The following is a 13196-nucleotide window of genomic DNA, read 5'->3' on the forward strand; positions in this document are numbered from 1 at the left end:
CATCCAGTCCAACACTCTGTGTCTCATAAGAACATAAGAGAAGCCATGTTGGATCAGGCCAATGGCCCATCCAGGTCAACACTCTGTGTCACATAAGAGAAGCCATGTTGGATCAGGCCAATGGCCCATCCAGGTCAACACTGTGTGTCACATAAGAGAAGCCCTGCTGGATCAGGCCAATGGCCCATCCAGTCCAACACTCTGTGTCACAGAAGAACAGAAGAGAAGCCATGTTGGATCAGGCCAGTGGCCCATCCAGTCCAACACTCTGTGTCACATAAGAACATAAGAGAAGCCCTGCTGGATCAGGCCAATGGCCCGTCCAGTCCAACACTCTGTGTCACACAAGAGAAGCCATGTTGGATCAGGCAGTGGCCCAACACTCTGTGTCACACAGTGGCCCAAAAACCCAGGTGCCATCAGGACACTAGAAGCCCCCCCCCCAGCACCAAGAATACAGAGCATCATTGCAAGAGATGAACAGAGGAGGTTAGCCATTGCCTGCCTCCACATAGCGACCCTGGACTTCCATGGTGATCTCCCATCTATGCCAACTAGAGCATTGGTGCCAAACATGCTGCCTGGAGGCTGAATCAGGCCCCCGGAGGGCTCCTATTAGGCCCTCAAGCAACTGTAGGTACCTCCATGATGCAGAAGGAAGCAGGAGAGAGGGAGAAGGAAGCAGATGACAGCTAGTTGCTCAGGGGCCTGATAGGAGCCTTCTCAGTGCCTGATTCCACCCCTGAGCTGCATGTTTGACATCCCTGCTTCTATGTTTCTGATTTTTGTGGAATGAATCACTGAAGTCTGTAGGGCAGTTCTGATAAAGAGTAGGAAGGAAAGTGGGCGGCTTTTAAGAGAGACCTCTGGTGTCTTTCACCAGCTTTTCTAGCATTTCATTTTGCCCTGTTGCAAAATTCAGATTTCGGCAATCCAAATTCTTGATGGACTTAGTGTATCTGGTTGCAGCACACCAGTGTGCGAAATAATTGGGTCTGGATTGCTCACACGCGTAAGTGCTTTCTGAGTGCCTGATGGTCGTGATCTCTCCACAGGGTGATGGCTGTCCCCGCCACAGTGATCTACTTCACTGGTTACGATCAACTGCGGGACTTCTTGCATGCCAGGGTGGGCAGCCAGGGGCGCTATATCCCCCTGGTGGCTGGAGCAGTCGCTCGGCGTGAGTATCTCTTCCCTCTTGGGTCAGTCTGCTGTGTCAAAATGGTTCATCCTGTTCATTCGTTTGTTTTTAAATGGTCCTCTCCCATAAAGAATGAATTGGTGTTTATGGCTTGGTGTTTGAGAAACAGTGGCTCAGTGGTAGAGCATCTGCTCGGTAAGTGGAAGGTCTCAGGTTCAATCCCCGGCATCTCCAACTAAAAAGGCTCCAGGCAAGTAGGCGTGAAAAACCTCAGCTGGAGACCCTGGAGAGCCGCTGCCAGTCAGGGAAGGGACGGTGGCTCAGTGGTGGAACATCTGCTCAGTAAGCAGAAGGTCCCAGGTTCGATCCCTGGCATCTCCAACTAAAAAGGGTCCAGGCAAGTAGGTGTGAAAAACCTCAGCTTGAGACCCTGGAGAGCCACTGCCAGTCAAGGGAGGGACGGTGGCTTAGTGGTAGAGCATCTGCTTGGTAAGCAGAAGGTCCCAGGTTCAATCCCCAGCATCTCCAACTAAAAAGGGTCCAGGCAAGTAGGTGTGAAAAACCTCAACTGGAGAGCCACTGCCAGTCAGGGGAGGGACGGTGGCTCAGTGGTAGAGCATCTGCTTGGTAAGCAGAAGGTCCCAGGTTCAATCCCCAGCATCTTCAACTAAAAAGGGCCCAAGCAAATAGGTGTGAAAAACCTCCGCTGGAGACCCTGGAGAGCTGCTGCCAGTCTGAGTAGACAATACTGACTTGGATGGACCAAGAGTCTGATTCAGTAGAAGGCAGCTTCATTTGTTCATATGTCTTAAGGGGAGGGACGGTGGCTCAGTGGTAGAGCATCTGCTTGCTAAGCAGAAAGGTTCCAGGTTCAATCCCCGGCATCTCCAACTAAAAAGGGTCCAGGCAAGTAGATGTGAAAAACCTCAGCTGGAGACGCTGGAGAGCTGCTGCCACTCTGAGTAGACAAGACTGACTTTGATGGACCCAAGGTCTGATTTAGTAGAAGGCAGCTTCGTGGGTTCATATGGCAAGACTTGAGAGGGGGTGTTTCATGTGCTCCTAGTGGACAGAAGAGATTGGCTGGACAGCAGAGGTCAAGCAGTGTTAGTCCGGCTGTAACAGCAGAAAAGAGCAAGAGTCCCGTAGTGGGTGGATGGATTTGTGGCAGGGAATGCGTGACTCACGAAAGCTCTAAATTTTGTTAGACTTTATGGTGCTACTGGAGACTTGCTCTATTCTAGTTGACCGCATTGAGTTTGTGTTTCCACCAGCCTTTGCGTTGGGAGCATTTGTCTCTCATCCCGGGGCCAGTGTTATGCAGCAGACGCTGAATGCTCTGAAAACGGGCTTTCTAGCCTCTTCTCTCCATGTTGAGATTTTCTTGTACGGGGAAAAAGGCATCAGCCAACCGGCCAGAGGTCATTTTGAATTCTAATATTTTAACTCTGTGTGTTCATAAGCTGCCTTGAGCTACAAGGAAAGGCAAGGCAGAGGCATTTGAAGAAGTAAAAAGTCACAGAGTGGCAGCAGAGTTTGATCTGCGAGCCAAGAAAACCCAGTCGGCTTTCACCTCCAGGAAATGACCATCTCTCAGAATGAGCTCTGTCCTCAAAATTATGTGGACACAGGCCTACCTCACAGGGTCACTGTGAGAATTTTGATGCACATGTGAGGCTTTTGATGCACATTTTGAACACTGTCCCTCCTCTCTCTTTCTTCCCTAGTGGGTGCAGTGACAGTTATCAGCCCCTTGGAACTCATCCGGACAAAGATGCAGTCTCGCCAGCTGAGCTACCAAGAGCTGCGTGTCTGCATTCAGTCGGCTGTGGCCCAGGACGGCTGGCTCTCTCTGTGGAGGGGCTGGGGGCCCACGGTGTTGCGGGATGTCCCCTTCTCTGGTATGGATGCGATGAGGCAAAGGGAGGGCTCACCTAGTACTGGAAAAGAGGCTTTAGGGTGTGTTTGAACGTATCACATGGCAGAGTGGTGGAAAGAACTGGGCATGCTCTGTCCTAGAGCAATGAAGATTTAAGCTCTGCTCACGACCGAAGTTCGATCTCGGCGGGAGCTGGGTTCAGGTAGCCGGCTCAAGGTCGACTCAGCCTTCCATCCTTCTGAGGTCTGTAAAATGAGTCCCCAGATTGTTAGAGGTAAAGCGTAGATGACTGGGGAAGGCAATGGCAAACCACCCCGTAAAAAGTCTGCCGTGAAAACATGACGTGACGTCACCCCAGAGCTGGAGACAACTGGTGCTTGCGCAGGGGAACTTACGTTAGGCAAGTTTGGCCACCCCTGGTGTAGTTCGTAGGTGTCCCTGGGTTAGAAGAGCAGCAAACCTAGCAAGTGATGACATTTTCCCCACTGCCCAAAGGAAACACAGCGAGCTTCTGTTCTCTGGCGTCCCCTTGTTTTTCTGACTTATCTCTGTCTCTTCTTTCTCCACAGCTCTGTACTGGTACAACTATGAGCTGCTGAAAGCCTGGCTGTGCGGCCAGTTCCGCCTCAAGGAGGCCACCTTCATGGTCAGCTTTGCAGCGGGTGGCATTTCGGGCATGGTGAGAGCTTTACAGGCTTTCCGTAGGGCCTTGAGAGAGTCTCTGAAATGAGGAACGTAGCCAGGGCTTCCAGTCTCATAATTCTGACAAAGGGAGCCTTCGAGGTCAGCCCAATTTTGGCATCCTGTCAACCACGAAAACTGTCCAATTTCCCCGTTTTTTCTGCCTGTTCTGCTGTAGAACGCCAAGCTGTGTGGCAAAAGCTATGACTCTTGTGTTACACTCAGGGCTTTTTTTGTAGCAGGAACTCCTTTGCATATTAGGCCACACACCCCTGATGTAGCCAATCCTCCTGGAGCTTACAGGGCTCTTAGTACGGGGCCTGCTGTAAGCTCCAGAAGGACTGGCTGCGTCAGGGGTGTGTAGCCTAATATGCAAAGGAGCTCCTGCTAGAATTCCACCCCTGCCAACTATCATCAATGTTTGGAGTCTTTGCCCTTCCCAGCAGGCCTGTAGCTACAGTGGGGCCTGAGGGGAAGGCCCATCCTTTCACACACACCCCTTCCAACTGTATGGCCCCTCCACTGGAGGGCCCCCAATCTGTCTCTTTTCCTCACCACCGCTCTGAAGAAGTAGCATCATTGCTGCTGGTCTTTTTGCCTTTTTCTCTTCCCTTCCCTAACACAGCGTGCAGAGCAAAGTGGGAGTAGGGGAGAGTCGAGAGGTCTCTGTCTCTCTGAGAGAGGAGCACATAAGAAAGGAGTGAAGGAGCAGAGCTGCTGTGACTGCCCAGGGGGGTTAGCTTGTGGAACTCAAGGCAGCTTACAGCTGCCAAACTTGAGAGCCAGTTTGGTGTAGTGGTTAAGTGTGCGGACTCTTATCTGGGAGAACCGGGTTTGATTCCCCACTCCTCCACTTGCACCTGCTAGCATGGCCTTGGGTCAGCCATAGCTCTGGCAGAGGTTGTCCTTGAAAGGGCAGCTGCTGTGAGAGCCCTCTCCAGCCCCACCCACCTCACAGGGTGTCTGTTGTGGGGGAGGAAGGGAAAGGAGATTGTGAGCCACTCTGAGACTCTTTGGAGTGGAGGGCGGGATATAAATCCAATATCTTCATCTACCTCACAGGGTGTCTGTTGTGGGGGAGGAAGGGAAAGGAGATTGTGAGCCGCTCTGAGACTCTTCGGAGTGGAGGGTGGGATATAAATCCAATATCTTCATCTACCTCACAGGGTGTCTCTTGTGGGGGGGGGAAGGGAAAGGAGATTGTGAGCCGCTCTGAGACTCTTCGGAGTGGAGGGCGGGATATAAATCCAATATCTTCATCTACCTCACAGGGAGTCTGTTGTGGGGGAGGAAGGTAAAGGAGATTGTGAGCCACTCTGAGACTCTTCGGAGTGGAGGGCGGGATATAAATCCAATATCTTCATCTACCTCACAGGGTGTCTGTTGTGGGGGAGGAAGGTAAAGGAGATTGTGAGCCGCTCTGAGACTCTTCGGAGTGGAGGGCGGGATATAAATCCAATATCTTCATCTACCTCACAGGGTGTCTGTTGTAGGGGTGGGGAAGGGAAAGGAGATTGTGAGCTGCTCTGAGACTCTTCGGAGTGGAGGGCGGGATATAAATCCAATATCTTCTTCTTACAGTGCTAAGAGCCTGGCTCCCCCAACCAACAAGTCTTGCTGTGGGCCCCACCAAACATGAAATCCTGGCTATGGTCCTGTTTTGTGCCCGTGGCTATCTCTACGTCCACTAGCAGTCAATCCCACAATTTAATTTCTCATTGCACTTCCTGTTGTCCAATCTAAAGCCGTCGCCTGTCAGCATTAACTGAACGCTTACGAGTTTGGGTTACATTCTAGTCCTAAGCTGCTGTGCCTGACGGGCAAGGAGTGTGATGCTTTTTTCCCTTCCCGCCCGAACGAATCAGTGTCATCCGTCGCTGGCGGTTGCAGCCAATGGCGGGGATGCCTGACAACCCCTCCTCTCCCCCAGGTGGCCGCCGTCCTGACGCTGCCCTTCGATGTGGTCAAAACCCAGCGACAGATCGAGCTGGGCAACATGGAGACGTTCCAAGGTAAGAAAGTAGAACAAGAAACCAGGGGGAAGGAGGCGACTATTGAAAGCCTGGGCAGTAGTCAGTGGAGTGGATCTGAGCTGCTTTTCCCCTGGCGAAAGAGGGGAAGTGGGAGCCTCTCTGACCTCCAAAATGGCTCGCGGGAGCAGATGGAGAAAAGTCAGGTGGGTTGAGGGCTGGCATGAGGAGGGCAGAATAGGCCAGGATCAAGCAGGAAAACTAATAGAGTCTAACCTGTTGGCTGGATTGGTTTTGGTCAGCATTGGCAGGGGTTACGTGGAAAGAGGTGCCAGAGCTCATTAGCACAACTCATTTGCATATGCCACAGACGCCTGACATCACGGGAAGGTGGACTAATTTATATCACCTCAGCATCTACCCTAAAGTGCTTCTTGAATGATAATTCTCATAATCAAACCTTACTCCCATCATACTTTTTAAATTACTTTCTCCTCTGTGGGCACAGGGGCATGAGGGGAGGTTTCCGTCTGTCTGCTTGATATGTTTTGGTTCTTTTCTCATTTTTTGTGGGGGAAAATACTAGAAAGTTTGTCCAATCTTAGAGTTCAGCCAAGTTCTTACAAGGGGTTTGAACAATGGAGCCCAGAAGCATTTTTTTTGGGGGGGGGGAGCACAATAAAGTTTAGAGGTTCCAGAGCTCCGTTCCTGTGAGTTCCTGCCCAAAATGAGGCCTGAGCATTGGGGTAAGCGATCTGTAACAGGCAATGCAGAAAAGCAACAAAACCCAGAGGAAGCAGAGTACCTTGCCTGAAAGCGGCAATGAAGGTGTAGCTCCTAGTCTGGAAAGGGCAGCTCTGGTCTTGGGGAAATACAAGGTGGCTTATGTGGCCCTTCCAGCCATTCCCAGCTCCGTGCGTCCCAACTGGGCTGTGTCCCCATTTCTTTTGTGCCTTCTAGACCTGAAACTGCTTCCCGTCCTACAGGGTTGCATCCCTGGTACCAGCCAATTCATGGTTATTAAAGATGCAAGCACACAGCATAGCCGACTCAGCTCTATGGGGCAATTTCACTCATGTATTCCTATTTAATCCATGATGGGCAAACGGCAAGTTAGTCCTCCCTGGTAAAGGGCGAGGCCTGCTTCGTGTCTAGCGTAGCGGCAAACAGACATGGCATGTTCCATCTTGTGCACATATAGAAAAGGAGTTGGTCTTCTTGCAGGGGGTAGGAATTCAGTGCTAGAGATGGAGGCAGAACTTGCCTCCATCTCACTCTAGTGGGAAAGGGTTGAGAAATGGATGTAAGGCAACACAATGCTTAGTACAGGGGCCCCCAGCATGGTATTTGTGGGTGCTGTGCTGCCCGCCGATAACATTTTGGACACCCGCTAACAGTACTCCCTCTAAGTTGTGAAGCCTTGTGAGCAAAAATTCTATTTTGTGAGCTACTGGCATGAAAGTTATGAGTTGCTGCATAAATTACTTTGCTCTGGGGCTATTTCTCTGAGCTGAGGCAAAAATGCACGCGCGGGAAGCTAAACTGTGAGCTAGCTCACACTAATTCAGCTTAGAGGGAACATGCCCGCTAAGTGTTTTAAGGAAGTGGGTGGGGCCAGGCAGTCTACTGGAGATTTGATTGACTGTGCAGATTTTTTTTTTCAAAAAAATGTTGCTGTGGCAACCATTTTGTGACTGGCTCCACCTCCTGCGGTGGCCATTTTGTTGCTGCACTCAGCATGCCGTGTCAGAATTAGAAACATGCCGACAGACTCAAAAAGGCTGGGGACCCCAGGCTTAGTAGAGAGAGGGATAAAATTAATTCCCGCATTAATGAAAGATAAGGTGCTTTAAAACTATAGTAACGTGGGTGAAGGGAAATAAAGTCCCTAACGTGACTGAACTTAGGTGTCCCTTGTCTGTTAGGCCCCAGGCCTTGGCCTGCTCACTCTCTCCCTCAGAGTGAGGGACTTTCTTCCTAACAGCAGCTGTCCTGCCTCGTCGAGCTCTCAGGAGGAAAGAACAGTGTTTGTCTCCTGAGAGCGCTTTTAAACAGTTCTCCTCAGACCCTACTTGGACACTGATTGGCTGAAACCAGCGCCAAGCACTCTGGGGATTGTAGGCTACCCCTTTCCACTGAGACACAGGCTCCCTAGGCCCAGTAGGCCTCTGTCTCAGCACAGCACAGGTCATGACAGGCAGCTTTGAAAAAAATAACAATTGACAGAAGAACCTCACAGGAGCTTGCTAACGAGAAAGCAAACTTAAGCCTGGACAGATTTATTCTGATGAAAGAGGATAATGGTATCTTACCAATGCAAAGGCTAATTCAAAGTGGCCTAATAGGCTAACGATTAATTGATGGAGGTAATTTGTTGAGCGCTGTCAAAAGTTCAGATTGCCCTCTTTTTTTTTTTTTGACAGACCAGTTTGGTGTAGTGGTTAAGTGCACGGACTCTTATCTGGGAGAACTGGGTTTGATTCCCCACTCTTCCACATGCAGCTGCTGGAAGGGCCTTGGGTCAGCCATAGCTCTCTTATCTGGGAGAACCGAGTTTGATCCCCCACTCCTCCACTTGCAGCTGCTGGAATGGCCTTGGGTCAGCCATAGCTCTCTTGTCTGGGAGAACCGGGTTTGATTCCCCACTTCTCCACTTGCAGCTGCTGGAATGGCCTTGGGTCACCCAGAGCTCTCTTAACTGGGAGAACCGGGTTTGATTCCCAACTCCTCCACTTGCAGCTGCTGGAATGGCCTTGGGTCAGCCATAGCTCTCTTGTCTGGGAGAACTGGGTTTGATTCCCCACTCCTCCCCTTGCAGCTGCTGGAATGGCCTTGGGTCAGCCAGAGCTCTCGCAGGGGTTGTCCTTGAAAGCCAGTTTGGTGTAGTGATGAAGCGTGTGGACTCTTATCTGGGAGAACCGGGTTTGATTCCCCACTCCTCCACTTGCAGTTGCTGGAATGGCCTCGGGTCAGCCATAGCTCTCACAGGAGTTGTCCTTGAAAGGGCAGCTGTTGTGAGAGCCCTTTCAGCCCCACCCACCTCACAGGGTGTCTGTTGTGGGGGAGGAAGGTAAAGGTGATTGTAGGCTGCTCTCAGAGTCTGTCCTTGAAAGGGCAGCTGCTGTGAGAGCCCTCTCATCACCCACCTCACAGAGTGCCTATTGTGGAGTGAGAAGATATAGGAGACCCTGGACTCTCCTATATCTTCTCCTCCACAATAGGCACTCTGTGAGGTGGGTGGAGCTGAACATTTAGAACGTCGGCTGACAGACTGGATACATTCGGAAAACATTATTGGCCTAGAGCAAATAGGTTTTTCCAAATAGCAATAGGTTTTTACTATTGATCATTGTGTCACATTGGCTTTTCTGGCTGACAAATACATGAATACAAGAAAGGGGAAGCTCTATGTAGCTTTTATAGTGCATTCGACTCTGTGGACAGAAAGAAACTATGGAATAAACTAAAGGATCTCAATATAGATCCCCATCTGTTAAATCTATTAAAGAATATACAAATACAACTTGCCAGGTAAAATTCTCATCTATAGGAGACCTAACTTAAAAAAATACCAGTTTGTAAAGGAGTTAAACAAGGATGTGTGTTAGCCCCACATCTTTTTAATCTTTTCTTAAATGATATGGCACAATATCTTAGTTCCATAGATGGGCACCTACCTAAGCTAAATGATCTCAGTCCCAATATTATTGTATGCTGATGATACAGAGATACTTTCCTGCACAAGAATCGGCCTGCAGCGATACCTGAAAGCTTTTAACAACTACTGACAGCTTAACTCCCTTGCTATAAACTATTCCAAATTAAGGTTGTGGTTTTTTCTAAAAGTTGGCGACCACAAAAATGGTATATAGGCAAGCAGGAAATTGAGCAATCCAAATGCTTTCAATATTTGGGCATAACCTTTAATTACAATCTCAAATGGGGAGTTCATCGTGACAGAATAACAAATATAGCTAGTTGTTGTTCATCTCAGATTAAACAGTTTTATTATTAAAAAAGGTAACCAATGTTTGCCTGCTGCAATCAGCTTTTAATGCTAAAACACTCTCACAAATTTTGTATGGTATCGCTCTGTGGATTAATGCTCTGGATCAAAAAATAGAAAATATCCAGGCTGCATTTCTGCGACAACTTTTAGGAATCCCCAACTGTGTTCCTTATTTTGTAATCTGTTCAGAAACAGGCCAATCGCTGATTGAAACAAAAGCTTGGCCTCTAACTTTTAAATTTTGGTTATGGATATTTTATAGGGCTGAACCAGCTAGCTTGCTCAACTACCTAAAAAGAGACCCTTATAATGCTGCTTGGTAAGATGGAATCATGTCGAAGCTCAAACACGTGGGAATTGCAATTGACGATCTGTTTTTATCAGATGAATCTTACAATTTTAGATTTATCAAATAGAGAATCTTAGATCTAGAATCTCATAAACTGTCCTGTCCAATTTTATACCTGCTCTCCTGGCTCACTTGGACTTGATCAGACAGCCAGGAAAATGGCCAAATATTTATCTGAACTAGATAATCTGCAACATCGGAGAGCTTTTATGCTGGCCAGGATGAATGCATTTCCCTCCAATGTTCTCTATGGGAGATTTCTTCAAGTCCCCTTTAGCGAGAGACATTGTCTATGCGGGTTCCAGCATATCTTATCGAACTGCCAACTGTATACTAATCTCCGGAACCGTTTAGAGGTTCCATTATCAAACTTTGCTTTGTTAGGTGCTGACTGAAACCTCTTCCGTGCTGAAGGAGAAGCAGGAAATAAATGATCTGCTTAAGTAACTGCTTGCCCTTTGTCTTCTCACCCAGTTACAGCTTCCAAATCCTCCACTTGGCTGCTCATGAGACGGATCCGGGCAGAATCAGGCACCCGCGGGCTCTTTGCAGGTGACTGGGGGTTGATTCCTTTTGCCCCCTCCCTTCCCCTTGCACTTTGCCGCCCCCCCCCCCCCCCCCCCATCTCAGTGTGCAGCACCACGGCTGGGTCCTACCAGCTTCTATGCGGGTGGTGTGCAGTCTAAACCTTTGAAGCCCTTGAGCTGGTGCTGGCCATAGAGCTGTCCTTGAAAGGGCAGCTTCTGGGAGAGCTCTCTCAGCCCCACCTACCTCATAGGGTGTCTGTTGTGGCGGGGAGAAGGTAAAGGAGATTGTGACCACTCTGAGATTTAGAGTAGAAGGCGGGATATAAATCCAATTTCTTCTTCTTCTGTTGTGCGATGAAGCCGTTGGTGGAAGATTCAGTATTCCACCAGTAGATGCAGAACATGCCTGTGTGCTCGTCTGCTGAAAATAGACTCTTTGACTTGGGGCAGGCTGTTGACTCGGAGCTCCCAGCCTCTCTGCATCCTTAAAAGGCCTCACAGTAGGGAAAAATCAGGAGAGCTCCAGGCACACTTTCTGGTGGTGCGTCTGTGCTGCCTTTTAGTCTCATAGCTTTTCTCCGAGTAGAGGACGGCCAGTATTCTGAGCTCTCTTCACCGTCCTTGCTGGATTGGGCAAAGAACTCTTCAGGCCTCCCGTCCCCGGCTCCTGGAGGAGAAGTAGACATTGAGGTTTTTATTCATCCTTTTCTCCAACTCCAACCATCTAGAGCACGGGTGTGGAACTCGTTTGTTATGGGGGCCGAATCGGACATAAATGTGTGTCATAAAATGTAATGCCAGGTAGCAGAGAGATAAACTTCATAAATGACACAAACTCAATGAAAGATTTAAAAGCAAAACCATGATTAGAACATTAGAACTTGTTGGTCTTAAAAGTGCTTTCTTTGCATCTCTCTCACCGGATCCAGAGAATTGGTCAAAGGAAGCTCTGGCTCTTTCCTTCTTTCCCCAAGGGACCAGGAGGGGGAGGCGCCTCAGATAATAGAAGGAAGAGAGGCTTGACTCAGTAGCTCTGCTGTGCGATTGAGAGAGCCTGGCAAAGCAAGCTCTCTTCCTCTTCCTCCCCAAGGGAGGAGGCCTCAACCAATGGGAAAGGCAGAGGTTCTGTAACTCCTGTGCAATTGAGCAAGCCTGGCAATGCAAGCTGTGATGCAGAAGGAAGCAAAAGAAGGAAGGAGAAAGAAACAGCCAGACGGTTGCTCAGGGGCCTGATAGGAGCCCCCTGGGGGCCCGATTCAGCCCGTGGGCTAGAGTTTTAAGCTCCAGTTACCTACAGCTGGGTGGACGTAACCTTGATCCTAAAACATCTGTCTTTCTCCCCCCCGCCCCACCCTTCCACCAAACCTGCAGGTTTCCTGCCTCGTGTCATCAAGGTGGCCCCAGCCTGCGCCATCATGATCAGCACCTACGAATTCGGCAAGACCTTTTTCCAGAAGCTGAACCAGGAGCGGCAGCTCAGCAGCTTGTGAGCTCCAGGACGAAAAGCTTCCGACGGCATCCTCGGAAAGGACCAAAACCCATATGGATTGGAGGGGGGGGGAGGGTTTTTCAGCAAGCGGCAGGTGAAGTTTTTGGATGAGGCTAAAGTTGATTCTCAGCCAAGGTTGAGAAGGCCGGACCCAGGAAAACGTCTCATACACTTACCTTTGTAGGTGCCTTTTTATTAGTTTCATTCCTCTTTTCCGGGCTGTCGGAGGGATCATCTTAACGTCCTTAGCCGGTCCCTTCAACTTAGAATCACGCGGTCGAATGGAGTCCTTCGGACGCCGTACCTTTTCTGGCCTCCTTTTATCCCACTGAAGAAGAGGAGCTTTTCCCATGAGACACTCGACTCAAGTCCGATGCTGCAGCGCCCTGACAGGATGCGGCACGCCTCACTTCCTCAGGTGGAAGGTGAAAGGAAGAGGAGGAAGCAGGATGGGGGCAGCCTTGCCATTTCAGAACCGGAGAGCACACACAGTTCCCTCTTATGGCGGGCCTTCAGAGAAACATCTAGCCGTAGCCAAAGGGACACGTCTGTCTTGGCCTTAATTTTGCGTTTGTTTGTTTTCTCGGCTGGCGTGCCTGCTGGTTTGTTTGTTTTTTCCCTGTCACACTCTATACACAACCGACTCACGGTGCAACTCCAAAATGGACTTTTCGGGGCTGCAGTTAGAAACACTGGCTTGAATACTCAGGATTGAATACTCCCCACCCTCTTCGTCCTGTTCTCTCTACCGCTTCCCTTTTTTACTCTGATGGACAGTTTGAATTCCTCACGCCTTAGGCGATCAGGAGCATCGGCCCATGAAAACTCTGTTCTGTCTTCCTTCTTTCCTTCCCTCCCTCCCACCCTGTCTTCTCTGTTCAAGCAGGAGTGAAATCTCAGCTGGCCCAAGAGTTGGGATGATGTCAAGAGACTTCAAGTAGCACCTTTTGACAGCCAACGCGCACCCTTCTCACTGTTAATTTATGTGCCTGCTGCTTAGTTCTCACGGAGGAAGAGATCCCGAACTTCTTATTTCTTAAATAAAGTTAATTTTTTAAAAAAACATAATAACATTGGAAATCCACCAGACCAGAAAGGGGCTCTGATTTTGTGTTCTGTTTGTTCAGGGCATGAAAGAAAACTTTCTAGAT

At 49.4% G+C, this 13196-nt stretch overlaps 1 protein-coding gene across 2 annotated transcripts in view; it reads left to right on the plus strand.

Moving 5' to 3' along the window:
* Nucleotides 1-13113, plus strand: part of SLC25A39 (solute carrier family 25 member 39) — a 52911-nt gene extending 39798 nt beyond the window's left edge. For both annotated transcript variants that reach the window (XM_060256082.1, XM_060256083.1), the window contains 6 exons: nt 1056-1180; nt 2869-3042; nt 3590-3699; nt 5632-5713; nt 10504-10581; nt 11928-13113. In XM_060256082.1, coding sequence (XP_060112065.1) covers nt 1056-1180; nt 2869-3042; nt 3590-3699; nt 5632-5713; nt 10504-10581; nt 11928-12046 — 688 coding nt within the window. In that variant the 3' untranslated portion in view covers nt 12047-13113. The remainder of the gene's footprint in view (nt 1-1055; nt 1181-2868; nt 3043-3589; nt 3700-5631; nt 5714-10503; nt 10582-11927) is intronic.
* The last annotated feature ends 83 nt before the right edge of the window (nt 13114-13196 follow it).

This window comes from Heteronotia binoei, chromosome 15 (genome assembly GCF_032191835.1).
Source record: "Heteronotia binoei isolate CCM8104 ecotype False Entrance Well chromosome 15, APGP_CSIRO_Hbin_v1, whole genome shotgun sequence".
Taxonomy (NCBI): Eukaryota; Metazoa; Chordata; class Lepidosauria; order Squamata; family Gekkonidae; genus Heteronotia; species Heteronotia binoei.